This window comes from Aquarana catesbeiana, linkage group LG07 (genome assembly GCF_042186555.1).
Source record: "Aquarana catesbeiana isolate 2022-GZ linkage group LG07, ASM4218655v1, whole genome shotgun sequence".
NCBI classification, from domain to species: domain Eukaryota; kingdom Metazoa; phylum Chordata; class Amphibia; order Anura; family Ranidae; genus Aquarana; species Aquarana catesbeiana.
In genome coordinates this window covers 221,427,168-221,445,044 of record NC_133330.1, presented here as the reverse complement: position 1 = coordinate 221,445,044, position 17,877 = coordinate 221,427,168, and the positions used below count along the sequence as shown (strand labels likewise).

Below are 17,877 nucleotides of genomic sequence, written 5' to 3'. Positions count from 1 at the left end.
TGTTGTGTGTCTATTTTACCATATACTTGTATTAAACAGTATAGTGTTCTCTTTGCTCCCTTTCTGTGCAATAATTGATGATCCTGCCAGTTTCCCTTCTTTCCCATTTCAAACTGATCACACCAGGGCATGTACGCTCATCAATCCCAGTGTGGTGTCAGTTTGCTTTCTTGCATTCTACCAAAGGAGCACAGCCTGTCTGAGGTCCAATGATCAAACTTCTGCTGACATGCCCCCCCCCCCAGCTCTTCATTGGGAAGATCAGTGTATGCTGTTTCTCTACCTCCCGTTACATGCCCCCTGACAGCATTTTAGAGTATATTTCTCTCTTTACACTGGACTGTGCTCCACTCAAACTACTGCTGCTGCCACACCCCCATCACAAAGAGGCTCCACCCCTACCTAAGTCCCTTATGCAGCAAAGAACAGAGGTTATGTGATAACTTAACTAATGTAAAAAAAAAAAAAAAATCTACAGTATAAAATAGTGTTTTGTCTTGCATTTCTATTTTAAACTGAATAGTTGTTTTACAAGGTAAATGTTTACATATGTGGAGGCTGCGCTTGTTTCCTTTTGTACCCCCACCCCCCTGCCATTTACTTTTACATGGTAATCCCACCAGTAACACACTTTCTGACCTAGGGTGATTATGTTTGAAATAGGTTTTGATTACAGAAGGGCTTTAAAATTAACTCATGGGGCTTGGTCTTTAAAATAAGATGCCTGCCCATTTTCTAAGTTGATGCCCAATACTCAGGATCCAAATAGCAAGCACAGCTTCCCGATTGCATTGCTGACCACCCTCACAGCTTAGAGTATAATTAATGCTATGTATTTAGGCACAAATATATTTAGTCAGGTTTCACTTCATAGGTTTTAGGATGTTTTGTATGGCTTACCCTTTCCGTAGCATAGCATTCCAGAACATCTGCTCTGAAGGATACACCCAGTTTTTATCACTTTGAGCTCTAGGAATTGTGGATTCTTCTCGGGCTAAAGATAGAGAAAAAGGCTGATCTGGGGCTGGGGATTGGTTCGGAGGAGGCATCTGGAAAAGGGAAAAAAAAAAAAAAAAAAAAAAAGGGAAGGGGGATTAAACAATATTCCCTGGTAAAGTTCATGAAATGTCTACTGGTAAATAGCTGAACTGTCCTAAAATGAACACCATAACTGTAAGCATTGTATCCTACAATGACGGACTATATATCAGCCATAAAAAGGAGACCTATTTAATAAAAACAATTTATTTAGAAAAATTTCAAAAGATTTAAGTGAGACCCCAAAAAGGATATTAAAAAAAAAAAAAAAAAAAAAACACACCACAAAAAAAAAAAAAAAAACCATACAAATAAAAACAAACATACAAGTTAGATAAACATGGTCCATACAGTGGTATGATATGGTGTTGTCTGTGCGGTCAACATGACCAAATATTTTCGAAAGTCTCCTTATATATTTGCATCCACAAATTAATTTGTGGCACTACATGATTATCCCTCACCTCAAACCTGTGTGTCTTGTAATTTCTATTTGTCGGTAAAATTACCAGTCGACATATGTCCTAGATTGCGGTTTAATCCAAGATTGCTGCCTTTCACCATCTGTCCTGTGTTTGGTGCCTGGAGTGCTCTTATGTCCGCCCCAGGCATTTGGGTTGATCGACCTGTTGCCGAGTTTCACTGGTAATCCAATTTAAACTGATCATATGTCTGGGTCCTGAAGAAGCCAATTTAATGTCGAAACGCTGACTGCACAGACAACACCATATCATACCACTGTATGGATCACGTTTGCCTAACGTGTATATGTTTATTTTTGTTTGTATGTTTTTTATACCCATTCCCCTATTGAAGTCTCACTTAAATCTTTTGATTGTTTTCTAAATGAAACAATGTTTTTATTAAATATGACTCCTTTTGTGGCCAATATAGTCCATCATTGTAGGATACTGGGAGTTCCCCCAGTTATTTCTATCAGCTTTGTATGCATGGTTTGGAGGCCCAAGTCTATCTCTTAATAAGAGAGCAACAATGTAACATCATACCATATTGCTGGGATCAATATCTTCATTGCCCGCTCTCATTGGACATTGAACATACTCATAGGCTCGTTCTTGATGAGCTGGTCCTGAACAGCTCTGGCTCTCAGCATTTTGGGGAACCACTTTCTGCACTGGACAACCTGAAGCATAAAAATAAAAAAAATAAATAAACTTTTAATCCACAAAACATAATATTGTGTATAGAGACAAGGTTATGTGGACATGTATAATAATACCCAGAAATTAAGAAGATTTGAAAGTCATAGCATTTGACAAAACTTTGATGTGCCACCTCCTTAGGTACCATGTACCAGCTCAAAACCAATCCTATTGCTCATTTCTTTGTGCTTTTAGGTTGTCCTTGTCCAAAATGATGGAAAGAAAATGTAAATGCTTCCTTTTATTAGAAACCAACTGTCAAGAGAATCAGCAGATCCAAAAAGAATATTGGATTGGTGGGCTAACTTGATTAGTAGAAAGCATCAGGAGACATGAGGGTGTAGAATGTAACTAAACCTTTATAGGAAAGGTGGAGATTTGCTTATACCCATCCACCTTTATCTCTGGAAAACTGTAATTTGGTTTTCACCAAGACTTCTGCGTGAGCATTTCCTTATAATGATCAGTATAAACTGTCCAGGTTTTATCAGGGCTACTGAAAGTTAAAAACCAAAGAGGCTTTCCCTTATAAATCATATTCATAAGTGTAGTAATGCACGGCAACCGATCAAATTAATTGTACTGAAGCAAACCAGCAGAAGATGAATGCTGATTATTTGCTGCAGTTTTGTTCATTTAAAAGTAGCTGTTAACCCTTACATATACCCAGTGAAGTGACTAGCTTAGGTGATATACAGAGATGAAACAGATCCTCCTACATAAGTTGCACCTGTTTATCTGCAGTCTTCTCTACATCTGATCAAAGTCCAGAATTTTAAAGCTGGTCTGAGATTTCAGAAAAATGTAAAGTGAGGAGAGCTCTGAGAGCTGATTGGAGGGAAGAGAGTCACACCCCCCCCCCCTCCACACAGCTCACAAAAACAGAGTTGAGACTGTCAATATGCTGGAGATCCCTCACCTCACCATTTTTTTTCTTGGTGTCAGGAAAACTTGTCAGAAGTGACTCATATCTGCTGCTTTGTCCCTCTGCTATCAGCATAACACCTAGTGCACCCAATTGAGACAAGTATATACTATACAGAACAGTGGTCTCAAAACTGCGACCTTCTGCTTGCCTTTATTCGGCCCTTGGGGCCCGATTCCTCCCACTGATACGGGCACAATTCCTCCTTCCACTGACACCTACCGTGAGGCACAAATCCTCCTTCCACTGACACTAACCGTGGGGCAAAATTCAAGGGTGTTTTAATTTTTTTTTTTTTTTTTTTTTAATTATCCATTTTTCTTTTTATTTTTACACTGTCCCTATCATTTTTTATTATTATTTTTTTTAACCACTTCCATACCAGGCCTATTCTGGCACTTCTCTCCTTCATGTAAAAATCAATTATTTTGCTAGAAAATTACTCAGAACCCCCAAACATTATATGTTTTTTTTAGCAGACACCCTAGGGAATAAAATGGCGGTCATTGCAATTTTTTATCTTGCACGGTATTTGCGCAATAATTTTTCAAACGCCTTTTTTTTGGAAAAAAAAAACTGTTTCATGAATTACAAAATAAAACAGTAAAGTTAGCCCAATTTTTTTTTTGTATAATGTGAAAGATGATGTTACGCCGAGTAAATAGATACCCAACATGTCACGCTTTAAAATTGCGCACACTCATGGAATGGCGCCAAACTTCAGTACATAAAAATAGGCGACACTAACATTTTTTACAAGTTATCAGTTTAGAGTTACAGAGGTCTATTGCTAGAATTGTTGCACACGCTCTAACGCACACAGCGATACCTCACTGTGTAGTTTGAACAGCGTTTACATATGTGGGCGAGACTTACATGCGTGTTTGCTTCTGAGCGCGAGCTACCGGGGACAGGGGCGTTTTTTTTTTTGTTTTTTTTTACTGACAGCCGCGATCGCGGCTTCGTTTTCTTCCGGGAACCGCTATGATCCTTCTTATCGTGGACAGAATCGCCGTCTGCAAAGAATGATATCTGAATGATGCCTGTAGCTGCAGGCATCATTCAGATATCCCCGCACAAATTCAAGGACGTCATATGACATACTGTGGTAGGGAAGTGGTTAATCACAGGGAATGTAAATATCCCCTATGATAGCAATATGTAGTGACAGGTACTTTTTTTAAAAAAAATGTGGGGTCTATTAGACTCTAGATCTCTCCTCAGCCCTCAAAGCATCTGACCACACCAAGATCGTGTGATAAGATGCTTTCCCAATGGCGCTGTTTACATCCCGCGAAACCAAAGTCATGAAATGCTCGTAGCTTCTGGTTTCTTAGGTCATAGAGATGATTGGAGCCGCTCTAGTCTCTGATCAGCTCTATGGTCAGCTGGCGGAACCACTGGCTGCATTCTTGGGTTCTCTGGTTTGACAGGAGAGCCGGAGAAAACCATGGAAGACGGCGGAAGAGGGACGTTCCCTCCCACTGCTTGTAAAAGCAAACTAGCAGCTAGGATTGCTTTTACATGAAAGCCGACCACCAGCTGAAAAAAAACGATACCAAGATAATACCTAAACCTGCAGGCATCATTCTAGTATAACCACTCAAAGCCCAACAACATAGCAGTTGCTGGTCCTTGTTGGGCATATATTGTCATTTTTTTTTCATGCAGCCTGTAGGTTAAATGAAAAAAAGAGAACCCAACAGATTCCTTCATTCACATTGATCGATGTGGATGAAAAAATCTCTGCCAAGAAAGGCAACTAAAAATATATGCCGAAGCATAGGGGCAGTCCGCCCCTAATTTCCACGCTTGCCCCTATGCTTCATCATAGCTTTTTTTAACTGTTGTGGTGAAATCACCTCCTACAGCACTGGCGTTGTGGATTTACCTATCGCGAGAGCAAACCCTGTTGCTGTCAAAATTAATAAACCTGTGTTGCAGCTGAATGGCGTACCTGCAAAGCAAATAATGGTTAACAATAAAAACACAGTAACATTACAGTATAACAGTAGGATATACCTGCAAAGTAAACACGATAAAACATTACAGTTAAGTATACAATAAAACAACAACTATTTTAAGCTTTTTTATTTTTTTTTTTACACTTTTATTGTAACTATAAACATTGAAGCTTAGGGTCTCTCAAAATACAATGGCCATCTAACATCTTTTGAGACCATGTGTGATAGCGTGCCCTAGGATTGTGCCATGCTGTACCCTATGCTAATACTCCACTAGTGTGTGGTAGCGACAGAAACAGTCACCGATGCAGAGACCAAATGCCTCTCATGCAGCCGGCTTACTGCATTGGAAAGTTGAGCCACAGCACCATCTGGAAACACTCTTCCTGGAATTTTAGGAAGGATCCAGTTCTTCCTGACGCTTTATATAGCATATAAGCGTTCAGCAGAGCCAAATGGAATAAGTATACAGACACTTTTTTATACCAGCGTCTGGCCTTACGGGCAATTAAGTACAGCGCCATCATCTGGTCATTGAAGTCCACCTCTCTCATTAAGGTTATATTCGTGGACACAGAGGTGTTTCTTAACACCAGTCGTTGTAATTTGGACTGTCGTATCTGTGTGAATAGAAGACCGAAAAAGTTCCTTGTGTCCCTCCACTTCACTGCAAGCAATTTATTACACTGAGCTGCCACTGATTTGCAAACGCAGTGGGAAGGGCACCATGGCTCCACGGGTCTGTCTTTGAATTCTTTGTGGCTGCAGGGAACTACTTGTGCTAGCCACTGCACCAGCTTGAATTGCACTTATGGGACTTGCCACGTCACCAAGTGTTACTGCAGTGCTGGTTTGTCTACAACCAGGACGTACTAGGCCGCTGGTGCTTGCCAGTTCACCAGAAGGTTGAGCGGCACTAGTATTAGCTCTCTGCTCCATATGAGAACCATGCGGTTGTTGCACCCTCAGCAACAGAAGAACGGTACACCTGACTTTAGCAGGGACCACAACTTCGTCGTCAGAGCTATCTGTCAGGGTGCCACTGCTCTCTACAGGTTTGCATACCGAGCCTGAATCTGACAGTGAGGCTTCCCCTTCGGTCTCATCTGTCATGCTCAGCAACGTATAGGTCTCTTCACTAGTGTACCTCTGTTTGGGCATTTTGGCCAATAAATTTATAGGTACAGCTAGTGCGACTCTCAGGTAAAAGGGCACCTGGTTTCAGTGACTGCTTGAATCGCTACGAAAAAAAAAAAAAAAATAATAATAATAATAATAATAATAACTGTTAGTGCTAGCAGGGATCAGGCATGACTCTGCCAACATTGCATTTGTGTGCTGTGTTTTGTAAGCGACAGTGATCTATGGATACTGCACTGGGTGGGCTGGGCAGATGGGCTAAACGCAGGTGCTGGCAGGTGTCTGGGCTGATCCTGCTAACGCTGTTCTTTTGGGAACACTATACTACTGGGGACGCTAGTATAGATCTGATCAGAGCAAAGATATTCATCCGTTCAAACACTACACTAGTAAGGGAGGTGTATGGTGTGTGCGTTACTGGCAATCAAAAGGGTTGACACTAATACAGTGATCAGAAAAGAGATCTGTACACTATAGTAATGCCACTGTGACAGGGAGTGAAAGAGTTAACTGTGGGGGGTGATCAAGGGGTTAAAACCTTGATTATGGAATATATAGCGGTACCCTAAACCTATCTGAGCCTACTACTGTCACTAACTGCCCTAATGCTGTTTAGTGTCACAAGTGACACCAGTACAGTGATCAGTGAAAAATAAGGGGGGGGGGGACGCGATCAGTGGTTGAAAAGTGTGCCTATGTGTCCTGGTGTTAGTGTAGTGCTTGGTGTACTCACTATGGATGTCTTCTCCTTTCGCGCTGGAACCGCAAAGGTCTCCACGAGGGGAGATGACATCACTTCCTCTGCCTGTGTTTACATTACACAGGCAGGAGGCATTTCATTTCGCCAGAACCGATCAGCAGGTCCAAGACAGAAATAATTGGCCTGGGCCTGTAGATCGATCGGTTCTGCAACTAATCTGATCGCCGCAGAGGTGAAGTTATACTGCTGCCAACATGCAGCAGTATAACTGCGGCGGCTGGTCGGCAACTGGTAAAAATAGTACTTTTCTAAAAAAAAAAAGTTTAGCTGGCTCAGTAGACTTGGTAACCAAAGTAATCAACTTTGCTCACAGTAAAAAATCCCTTTACTGTGGAAATCCCTTTTGATCCTTTAAACCATTTAAATTTTACAGGCATATACCAAGTAAGGTAATAACGTGGATGTTACGTAAACTGTTAACAGTGAGGCATGGTAACAAACATACTGAATAGCAGATTTAGGGTTTACATATACATTAATGAATAATGATACAAATATTTCTCTTTGTGATCTGTCATAATTTTAGGTAGTATTACCTTCCATCTTTTTCTGATGCATTGGACATCCTGGTGGTGGAGATGCTGTAGACTGAGATGTGTCTGTAACTGCTGCCGATGGCTGTGGCGGGGTAGGAGCTGATGAAGAAGCACCCATTTTATCTGCCAAGAAAAAAAAAAAAAATACCACATGAAACACTGTACAAACGAATAGATACTGGTTGCAGTTCATCAGTGAAAATGCTTTCCCAGTTTTGGTTCACAATTGAACATCTAAAAATTGCCTTAGACTTCAAGTAAATAAAAAATCAGCGTTGTAGAGCAGACAATAATGCAGATGTCCTTTATAGGAAGAAACATCGCCCGTTCACATTAAAGTAATCTGGAATCTGACATTTGGTGTCCAGGCAGTCTTACATTGCCAGGTTGTCCCCCACTACAAATCTCATTCCATGCCGCCATGTTTATTAGTCTACAAGAAGCCAGCTGACTATTCCAGTTCTTTAAGCCTTGTGTCGGAGATCGTGCTGGACTGACTGGATTGGTCACTGGTCCTCGGTGGGTATACATGTGGGCAAAAGAGAAGGAATGCCTTCCGGTGGATAGTGCCCAGGTCAAACTGGATCCTACATGCACTGGTTTGCCCACCATACTTTGAAAACCACATCTGCAACTATTACAACCCAATTATATGCACTGTGTATTCTTTATACTTACTAATCTAGCTTTAAAGGCTAAGGGCTAGTTCACACCACAAAAACACACTCCAGATATGTTCCAGATGCGTTTCTGTATTATCATACAGGATTTATACAGCGGCAACAGTTTGCACAGCGCTTTACAACATAAGGGCAGATAGTACAGTTACAACATAATTAAACTCAATACATTCAATTGATGCGTTTCCAGATGCTCTTTTAACCTGTCTTTTTTCCCGGTGCGTTTTACTGCGTTCCAGTGCAGTAAAAATGCAGCAAATTCTACTTTTTTTTCTGGAACTGGAAAGCCCTGGAACTGACTGCACTGGTGTGAACTATGCCATTGGAAACCATATAACCTACTTCCATGCGTTTTTTTATGCAGAAAAAAAAAAAAAACACACACACACTGAACTGCATGTGGTGTTTACTGGTCCTCAGTCCACCTTTTACAAAAATAATAATAATTGCATCTATTTTTGCAGGATAAATGTATATTGAGACAAATATATACTAGAGAACAGCGGTCTCCAAACTGTGGCCCGTGGGCCGAATTCAGCCCTCTGCTTGCCTTTATCCAGCCCTTGGGGCCTGCTTTCTCTCACTGATATGAGCACTATTCCTCCCACTGATAGCAACAACGGGGCACAATTCCTCCCACTGATAGCAACAACGGGGCACAATTCCTCCTTCCACTGACCACCAAGCCTGAGGTATTGTTTCCTCTTACTGACACTGCAATGTTTTCCACTCCCACTGGCTACAGTCTGGCCCCTCTAAAGTCAAATTGGCCCTTTGTTTAGAAAGTTTGGAGACCTCTGCTAAAGAAGGATATTCTCTGTTTATATGTCATGTCTGAGGGTTACAACCACTTTAAAAACGTTACTAAAAAGGCAAAACATTTTTTTTTCTCATTTTGGATAGCATAACAGAGGGTCATAACCCATGTTGTTTTTTTTTCTGCCATCTGCCACTAGGGAGATTTCCCTTCACAGGACAGGAAGTGAGGAAATCCCTCCAAAGTGAGGGATCTCAGGGTGTCCCAAGGTCACCAGTGGAAAATTTACCCTCTAGAACTGTTCTGGTGACAACCCAAAATTTGGGATTTACTTTTACTTTCACTTTTGATGATAACAATAAACAGAACAAATAAAGAGGGTGAATCTCCCTAAGGGGGGCACAGACAGCAATAAAAACTGATAGGTTTTCTAATGCCTCCGCCCACTCTATCCAAAACACTTTAATAGCACTTTTCTGAATATGTTTAGCTGGCTCAGCAGACTTGGTAACCCAAGTAAACAACTTCGGTATGAACAGAGTAAAAAAATCCCCTTTGACCATTTAAATTTTGCAGGCATATACCAAGTAAGGTAAAAACGTGGAAGACCAGCTGATGTTACGTAAACTATTAACAGTGAGGCATGGTAACAAACTGAAAAGCAAATTTAGGTTTTACATATACTTTAATGCATAATGACAGAAATATTTCTCTTTGTGATCTGTGTATGTTTGTCATAATTACAGGTAGTATATTACCTTCCATCTTTTTCTGATGCATTGGACATCCTGGTGGTGGAGATGCTGTAGATTGAGATGATGTATCGGAAACTGCTGCCAATGGCTGTGGCGGGGTAGGAGCTGATGCAGAAGCACCCATTTTATCTTGCAAAAAAAAAAAAACCTCATAAATCACTGTACAAACGAATAGATACTGGTTGCAGTTAATCAGTGAAAATGCTTTCCCAGTTTTGGTTCACAACTGAACATATAAAAATTGCCTCTTTGGCTTCAGGTAAATTAAAAATCAGCATTGTAGAGCAGACAATAATAATGCATTTGTTATTTTTTTTATCCAGGGAAACATACTCACAAGCCCAGGCAGTCTTATATTGTCAAGTTGTCCCCCACTACATCTCATCCCATGTTGCCATGTTTATTAAGCATCAAGAAGCCAGCTGCCTAGTCCAGTGCTTCCAGTGGTTTGCCCACCATACTTTGATGACCACATCTGCAACTATTACAACCAAATTCTATGCACTGTGTATTCTTTATACTTACTACTCTAGCTTTAAAGGCTAAAGTCCACCTTTTACAAATGCAAAGCATTACAACTGTGATCAGTGGACCGCAGGTACAATGCCAGGCTCCTGCAGACTCTTCCAAATAGGGACAAACAATCTCCTGTTCTTGGGAGTGGGCCCACAAAATGTTAATAAGCTATATTTCCATCCGGTCTTGTGTTGCTGCCCTCATAAGACTGGGGAGTCTGGAACAACTAAAACCACAAAAAAAAAGGAGGGCGCACTGACCTAGTGCATTATCCTAAAACTATTGCGTTATTAATGTAAAACGTGGTAAAGTATTATACTCACAGATTGCATTAAAGCTCATCACAAAGCACACCATCATCAAGTCCACAGTGCATCATATCATGTGACAGGAGATAGCCTATTGGTTCTGCAATCTTCTGTCACATGATATGATGCACTGTGGACTTGATAGTGTGCTTTGTGATGAGCTTTGATGCAATTGTCTTTCTGCGAGTATACTTTTACACATTTTTTTTTAGATTTTATACACTTTTTACATTAATAAAGCTATGGTTTTAGGATCATGCACTAGGTTGGTGTGCCCTCTCTCTTTTGTGGTTTCAGTTGTTCCTGCAGACTCTTGCATGAGCTCCCTGCGGAAGCTTGTATTCCCAACTGAACGGTCAAGCCATCAAATGGCTAGTGTCACAACTGATCACATGTGCAGCATCATGACAACAGCTAATCAAACAGAGGTAGCTGTCTTGGCTGGTAAGAATAGAAAGGGTAAAAGGAGAAGTCCAGCCAATGCTCATTTGGCTGTACTTCTGTGGATCACAGGAGTGCAGTTTGTTTTCCACTCCTGTGACCCATTTTCAGCAGAGAGCAAGCTGAAATCCGTTCTCCGCTGATGTCACCGATTTCAGGCCAGGCACCGAGTCATCGTGACAATAAAGTCTGAATCCGCCAGGCGCCTGGACTGACAGGTGGCTCAGCCTCTCAGCGAGCCGCTGAGAGCCTGAGCTGGCCGCCCCCGCCCCGTGCACAGCCCAGCACTCCCATGAACGAGGAGGGAGCAGAGCAGAAAGCTGTGACTGACAGTCTACAGCTCTCTGCTCTCAGTGTAGAGGTGCCAGGGGATAGATGCAGCATTGGATCGATGCTGCATCCACCTAGGTAAAGTATGAAGCTGAAAAAAAAAAAAAAAATATCCTTTACTTCTCTTCCACTTTAAGACCAACGGCAAGTTAACTTACAAGGACAGGCAAAGTGCCTGTCTCTGTACACGTTGTAGCAGGCAGACATGTTTGACCCAGCTACCCCCTCCCCTTCCCACTGGTTAAGAGCCTCTCAGCAACCTGTGATGCTGACAGTGGGTGGAGCCTAATGGGGATTCAGAACTTAGTCCCCCAATAGGTCTACTCTACCCTTGTAATTGACAGCTGGCAGTGGGTAGATTCTATAGCCAATAGCAGGCTATTAGCTATGGATCCACACACTGCCTGCTGTCAACCACAAGGGGAGTGGACCTGACAGAGAACAAGTGTCTCTGAATCCGCTTCTCTAACCCAGCTCAATAAATTCTCAGCCATTACGCTCTCTGAGCGCAGCTGCAGTGGTGGGAGGTAGCTCAGCTGCATTGAGAACAGATTGTTTATGTACAAGTTTCCAGCAGGTACGTGAAGCTGTCCTCTGCGCTGACATTTGTCAAACGGAGCAAAAGCAGTTTCTAAAGAGGGTTGTATCCTATATGACAAGATGTCCCCTAAACTTAAAGCCCAACTCCAGGCAGAAATGTAAATGTAGTTCTGCAAATGAGATATTTTACCCAACCTGTACTACACTTTTTAACCGTTGCAGCTGCTGTGGGATTTCTCTCCCCTTCATAGTCTCCTTTCTATGGCCCACTCATCTGGATTTCTAGCCCATTAATGGTTCCAAGGCCTGATTGATAGCAGGGAGACTCCTTCCCATCTACATGATAGGCAGGTTATGCAAATACAAAGAAAATTACATTGATGTCTGCCTCATCCCAGCGGCCAGACATCACCGGCATGAACATGATAGAACCATACAGCTGCTTTATAAATGGGTCCATGGGTCCGCCCATACTCTAAAAATGTCCTCTTTCCCTGCTGAAATACTAAGAGCCTGTTCAAATTAGCAACATACTAAAAGGATCCATTTTTGCATTAAAGGGGTTGTAAAGTTATTTTTTTTTTTTTTTTTAAATAACAAACATGTTATACTTACCTTCACTGTGCAGCTCGTTCTGCACAGAGTGGCCCCGAACCTGGTCTTCTGGGGTCCCTCGGCGGCTGTTTCAGCTCCTCCCCGCAAGCATTTACCACCTTCATGCGAGCTCCCTCGCACGGTGGTGAGTGCTTGCGGGCGCGCTCCCGTGATACAGCCGGCGGCTATAGCCGCTCGCTGTATCACTCGGCCCCGCCCCCCGGCGCGCCGCGTCATCGGATGTGATTGACAGCAGCGCGAGCCAATGGCTGCGCTGCTTTCAATCCATCCACTGCAGCCAATCAGCGACCAGGCTGAGCTGCAATGAAGCTGACGAGGACGAGCAGCGAAGATTCGAGGCGTCAGGTAAGTAAAACGGGGGGCCTGGGGGCGGCGGTACTGTCAAAAGTTTTTTCACCTTAATGCATAGAATGCATTAAGGTGAAAAAATTTTTACCTTTACAACCCCTTTAAGGCTGAAAACCCTTTCGCTAGGCAGTACACGGTGGTGTGACGCACTGCACCAATCTGCTTCATCGCATTGCACCAATTTTGAGTTGTTAAAGTCAAATTTCAGCCTAAACCTAACTAGCCTTAAAGTGGTTTCTAAAGTCTTAAGGTTTTTTTCACCTTAATAGATTCTATAAAAAACCTTCTGTGCTGCAAAATCCCCAAAGATGCCCCCCCCCCCCTTATTCTTACATGTCCCTAATCCAATTCAGCGATTCGCATGGCTCTCACCACTGTCTCCCTCTTCACTGGGCAGATTAATAGCAGGGGAGGGGGGGCCCTTGGGTCCCACTGGTGTTGATCAAATGATGTGACAAGGGGGCAGGACCAAGCCGCCCACTGTGTGTCAATAGGTGCAGACAAAGCAGCTCAAGAGCGAGCCCTCATGGGTGCCCCCATGTAAAGTGGCTTGGAAAGAAGAGGAGGATCGGGGCTGCTCTGTGCAAAACCATTACACAGAGCAAAAAAGTATAACAGGTTTGATATTTAATTATTTTTTTTTAAATTAAGGTTGAAAGTGATATTAAAGTCTTGTTTTTTTTGTTTAAAAATAACAAACATGTTATACTTACCTGCTCTGTGTAGTGGTTTTGCACAGAGCAGCCCAGATCATCCTCTTCTCCGGTCCCTTGTTGGCACTCCTGGCCCCCCCTGCTGCCACGTGCCCCCACAGCAAGCAGCTTGCTATGGGGGCACCGAGCCGCTGCTCTGTGTGCCCATTTAGACACAGAGCCACATCTCGGCCACGTCCCCTCTATCTCCTCATTTGCTCACCCACTTTGACAGCAGCGGGAGCCAATGGCGCCCACTGTGTGTCTCAGGCAATGAGGAGGGAGAGTCCCGGACAGTCAAGACTATCGTGCAACATCGCTGATGGGATCAGGAAAGATGGGATCAGGAAAGCATTAAGGGGGGCTGCTGCTAGGGCTGCAACTAACGAAAATTTTCATAGTAGAATTAGTTGACCGTTTGTTTCGATTAATCGGATAATAACCTTAACAAAAGTGTGGTGTATAATTTAGCTAATATGTAAAGTTTAAAATAAAAGGCAATTTATTCTTAAATATCTATATGCAGTGGTAAATATAAATAACCAACTATATGGTTAGGGAGCAAAATCTCTAATCCACTCTGAGAATAACAGACAGAAGAGATATACTGTATATACTATTGGAGGTTGAATATGATAAATACAGACTCAGAGATAAAAAATTTATTTAAAGAAAAAAAATTAAAGACGGTTTTGCAGATTTCCAGACAGAACTGTAATATATTATGTATGACAGACTCCCTTGTCATAGGCAGGTGGCTTGATAAAAGCTCCCTACATCTGCTGTCACTTATGCCATACAAAAACAAATGTCTTCCTTCAAAAAAAAAAAAATATTCATTCATTTTAAGAATCTTTGTTCGATTTTCTAATCGTTAGTGGGGTCAAATCGACATTTGTTTTTGACCACAGTGACGGGAAAATTCGAAGGAGCAGAATAGAAAACTTCTTGGTGAAAGGAATTTTCAGACAGTGTATGTGGTTTTTTTTTTTTTTTTTTTTCAGAAAATACATTAATTCATTTTAAAATGGAATGTTAAAAGCAAGAGAAATTTTCAAATGACATTCTTTCATTCAGCAAATGTATAAAGATTTTTCGTATGAATTTTCTAATCCATGTATGACCAGTTTCTGCAGTGCTTTTTGCACGTGTGATTTTGCTGCCATTTGAGTTTTGCATTTTTTATGCTTTCTTTTGGCCAATTTGTTGTAGCAGATTAAAAAAAAAAAAAAAAAATAATTAAAAAAAAAGGAAATCAAGGCAAGAACGCACTACATGCTTTTCTGCAGCTTCTCCATTGAACCAAAAACAAAGAAAAAAAGCACCGTTTTGCATTGAAAAAAGTCTTTGACCCTTTCCAAATACGCAGCGGCTGAAAAAAGCATAGATGTGAACGTGTCCATAGTAAACCATGTTAAATGAACTGTAGTGCGTTTCTGCAAAAACCACCAAAAAACGCATAGGTGGGAACCAGTCCTAAGACATTTAGTAGCGGCAGCATGCTTTTTTTTTTTTTTTTTTTCATCATCTGTCATAATGGGGTTAAAAAAAATAAAATTAGCCCTTTTATAGTACAAAAAGAGCATATAACAACTACTATAAGACTGCTTTCACACTGAGGCGCTTTGCAGGTGCTAAAGTGCTAAAAATAAAACCTGCAAAGCGCCCTGAAAAGAGCCGCTCAATTCACTCCAATGTGAAAGCCCCGAGGGCTTTCACACTGGAGCGGTGCACTTGCAGGACAGTCAAAAAAGTCCTGCAAGCCGCATCTTTGGAGCGCTGTAGAGAGAGAGAGAGAGAGACTTACTGTATATTTTCAGGCTGCTCCAGACTAGTCATGTGATCTGGCTCCCTGTGTCAGCCAGCGGCATGACCTCTATGACTAAGCCCTGGAGAGCAGGGCAAAACATGTCATAGGGCAGGGGTGTTAAACTCAATTTCATTGCGGGCCGCATCAGCAGTATGGTTGTCCTCAAAGAGCCAGTTATATCTGGGGTGCGGTACGTACAGAGCCCAGGGGTGCGTGGCGTGCTACCTGCAACGCGCAGGGCCCAGGGGCGCGCGCTACCTGCAACGCGCAGGGCCCAGGGGCGCGCTACGCGCAACGCGCAGGGCCCAGGGGCGCGCGCTACGCGCAAAGCGCAGGGCCCAGGGGCGCGCTACGCGCAAAGCGCAAAGCGCAGGGGCGCGCTACGCGCAAAGCGCAAAGCGCAGGGGCGCGCTACGCGCAATGCGCAAAGCGCAGGGGCGCGCTACGCGCAATGCGCAGGGGCGCGCTACGCGCAAAGCGCAGGGCCCAGGGGCGCGCTACGCGCAAAGCGCAGGGCCCAGGGGCGCGCTACGCGCAAAGCGCAGGGCCCAGGGGCGCGCTACGCGCAAAGCGCAGGGCCCAGGGGCGCGCTACGCGCAAAGTTCAGGGGCGCGCTACGCGCAAAGCGCAGGGTTCAGGGGCGCGCTACGCGCAAAGTCCAGGGGCGCGCTACGCGCAGGGTCCAGGGGCGCGCTACGCGCAGGGTCCAGGGGCGCGCTACGCGCAGGGTCCAGGGTCCAGGGGCGCGCTACGCGCAAAGCGCAGGGTCCAGGGGCGCGCTACGCGCAAAGCGCAGGGTCCAGGGGCGCGCTACGCGCAAAGCGCAGGGTCCAGGGGCGCGCTACGCGCAAAGCGCAGGGTCCAGGGGCGCGCTACGCGCAAAGCGCAGGGTCCAGGGGCGCGCTACGCGCAAAGCGCAGGGTCCAGGGGCGCGCTACGCGCAAAGCGCAGGGTCCAGGGGCGCGCTACGCGCAAAGCGCAGGGTCCAGGGGCGCGCTACGCGCAAAGCGCAGGGTCCAGGGGCGCGCTACGCGCAAAGCGCAGGGTCCAGGGGCGCGCTACGCGCAAAGCGCAGGGTCCAGGGGCGCGCTACGCGCAAAGCGCAGGGTCCAGGGGCGCGCTACGCGCAAAGCGCAGGGTCCAGGGGCGCGCTACGCGCAAAGCGCAGGGTCCAGGGGCGCGCTACGCGCAAAGCGCAGGGTCCAGGGGCGCGCTACGCGCAAAGCGCAGGGTCCAGGGGCGCGCTACGCGCAAAGCGCAGGGTCCAGGGGCGCGCTACGCGCAAAGCGCAGGGTCCAGGGGCGCGCTACGCGCAAAGCGCAGGGTCCAGGGGCGCGCTACGTGCAAAGCGCAGGGTCCAGGGGCGCGCTACGTGCAAAGCGCAGGGTTCAGGGGTGCGCTACGTGCAAAGCGCAGGAGAGGGCCACATGACAAGGTGTGGTGGGCTGGGTTTGTCCCGCAGGCCTTGTGTTTGACTTATGTGTCATAGAGTATGGCTTGTAGAGTGATGCAAGGCTGAGGCCATCTTTTACCACATAGACCAGACAGCGATGATCTTTCAAAGTAAGCTATACATTAGTGTGAATGAGGTACAGAGGAAACAACTGTGGATCATATGCCCTAGTGGTGCCCTGCAGTTCTGTGTAGAAAAACACAGGTCACCACATATAGAGAGAACGAGCCTTTATGTCCCAGGACAGGAAGTGAAGGCAAATCTCCTAAATGGGACATAGCAGACAAATAAAAAGGGTTAGAACCCTCACTGACTCTAAAATAAGAAAGTGTTCCCTAGTGACAATTTAAGTATTAGATCTGTGTGTCTAATGCTCGGTGTTACCCCATGTAGTTCTAGGGAAGCCCCACTGCGAGGCTCCCATCCATATTATGACATGTAAGTGTCACAGAAGTGAGGTGATGATGACAGTCTGGTGAGGTGCCCTGTAGAGGTCACAGCTGAGAGTCCTCCTCTCCTGTCCTGTCCCCGCTCTGACACAACATACACACCCCTCGGGTTCCCGCTATCCCGCCTCTACATACCGTTCTCCGTAGTCCCGGGCTCGGTTCCGCTTTTATCTGTCCTCCACACACCGGTCTACCATAGGAAGGGGGTAAATCCTACTACACGAGGACGCGGCGCACACGTGTGACCTCATCCACAGCTGGCAGAACTCATGCGAGTCGAGCCTCGCTGTGGCGGTTGCCTAGGTGACGGTGTCTCCAACCAGGAAGTTTTGCTCGTTGGGTGTCTGTTTTATAAAGCAAACCAATGCAGAGCTGAGGCATTCCTGACCTGCTGCTTTCCCTCTTATTTTGAGAGTGGTCTGGCTGCAGAGTGGAGCTCCACCAGAAGCATGTGGAGGCTGGAGTTGTGGAGGCCACGTGTTTCCTGGTGACAGTGGAGCTCTAGTAACTGCAGTCTGCAGCACATACTGAGACATTCTGTTCTTATTTATTAAGCCTGGGATTTGCAGAAATAAAAGATATTTTTGGGAGGTTTTGTACTTTCTGTTAAAGTGCTGTCCTTAACCACTTCAATACTGTGCGCTTTCCCCCTTCCTG

General features: G+C 44.6%; 1 protein-coding gene across 1 annotated transcript in view; it reads right to left on the bottom strand.

Annotated features, from left to right (window-relative positions):
* Positions 1 to 17,657, bottom strand: part of HCCS (holocytochrome c synthase) — a gene marked incomplete in the record, with an annotated part of 23,764 nt that extends 6,107 nt beyond the window's left edge. The window contains 5 exon segments of the mRNA XM_073593084.1: positions 901 to 1,049; positions 2,046 to 2,182; positions 7,527 to 7,649; positions 9,722 to 9,847; positions 17,356 to 17,657. Of these exon segments, the coding sequence (XP_073449185.1) occupies positions 901 to 1,049; positions 2,046 to 2,182; positions 7,527 to 7,649; positions 9,722 to 9,842 (530 nt within the window).
* Positions 17,658 to 17,877: the final 220 nt, after the last annotated feature.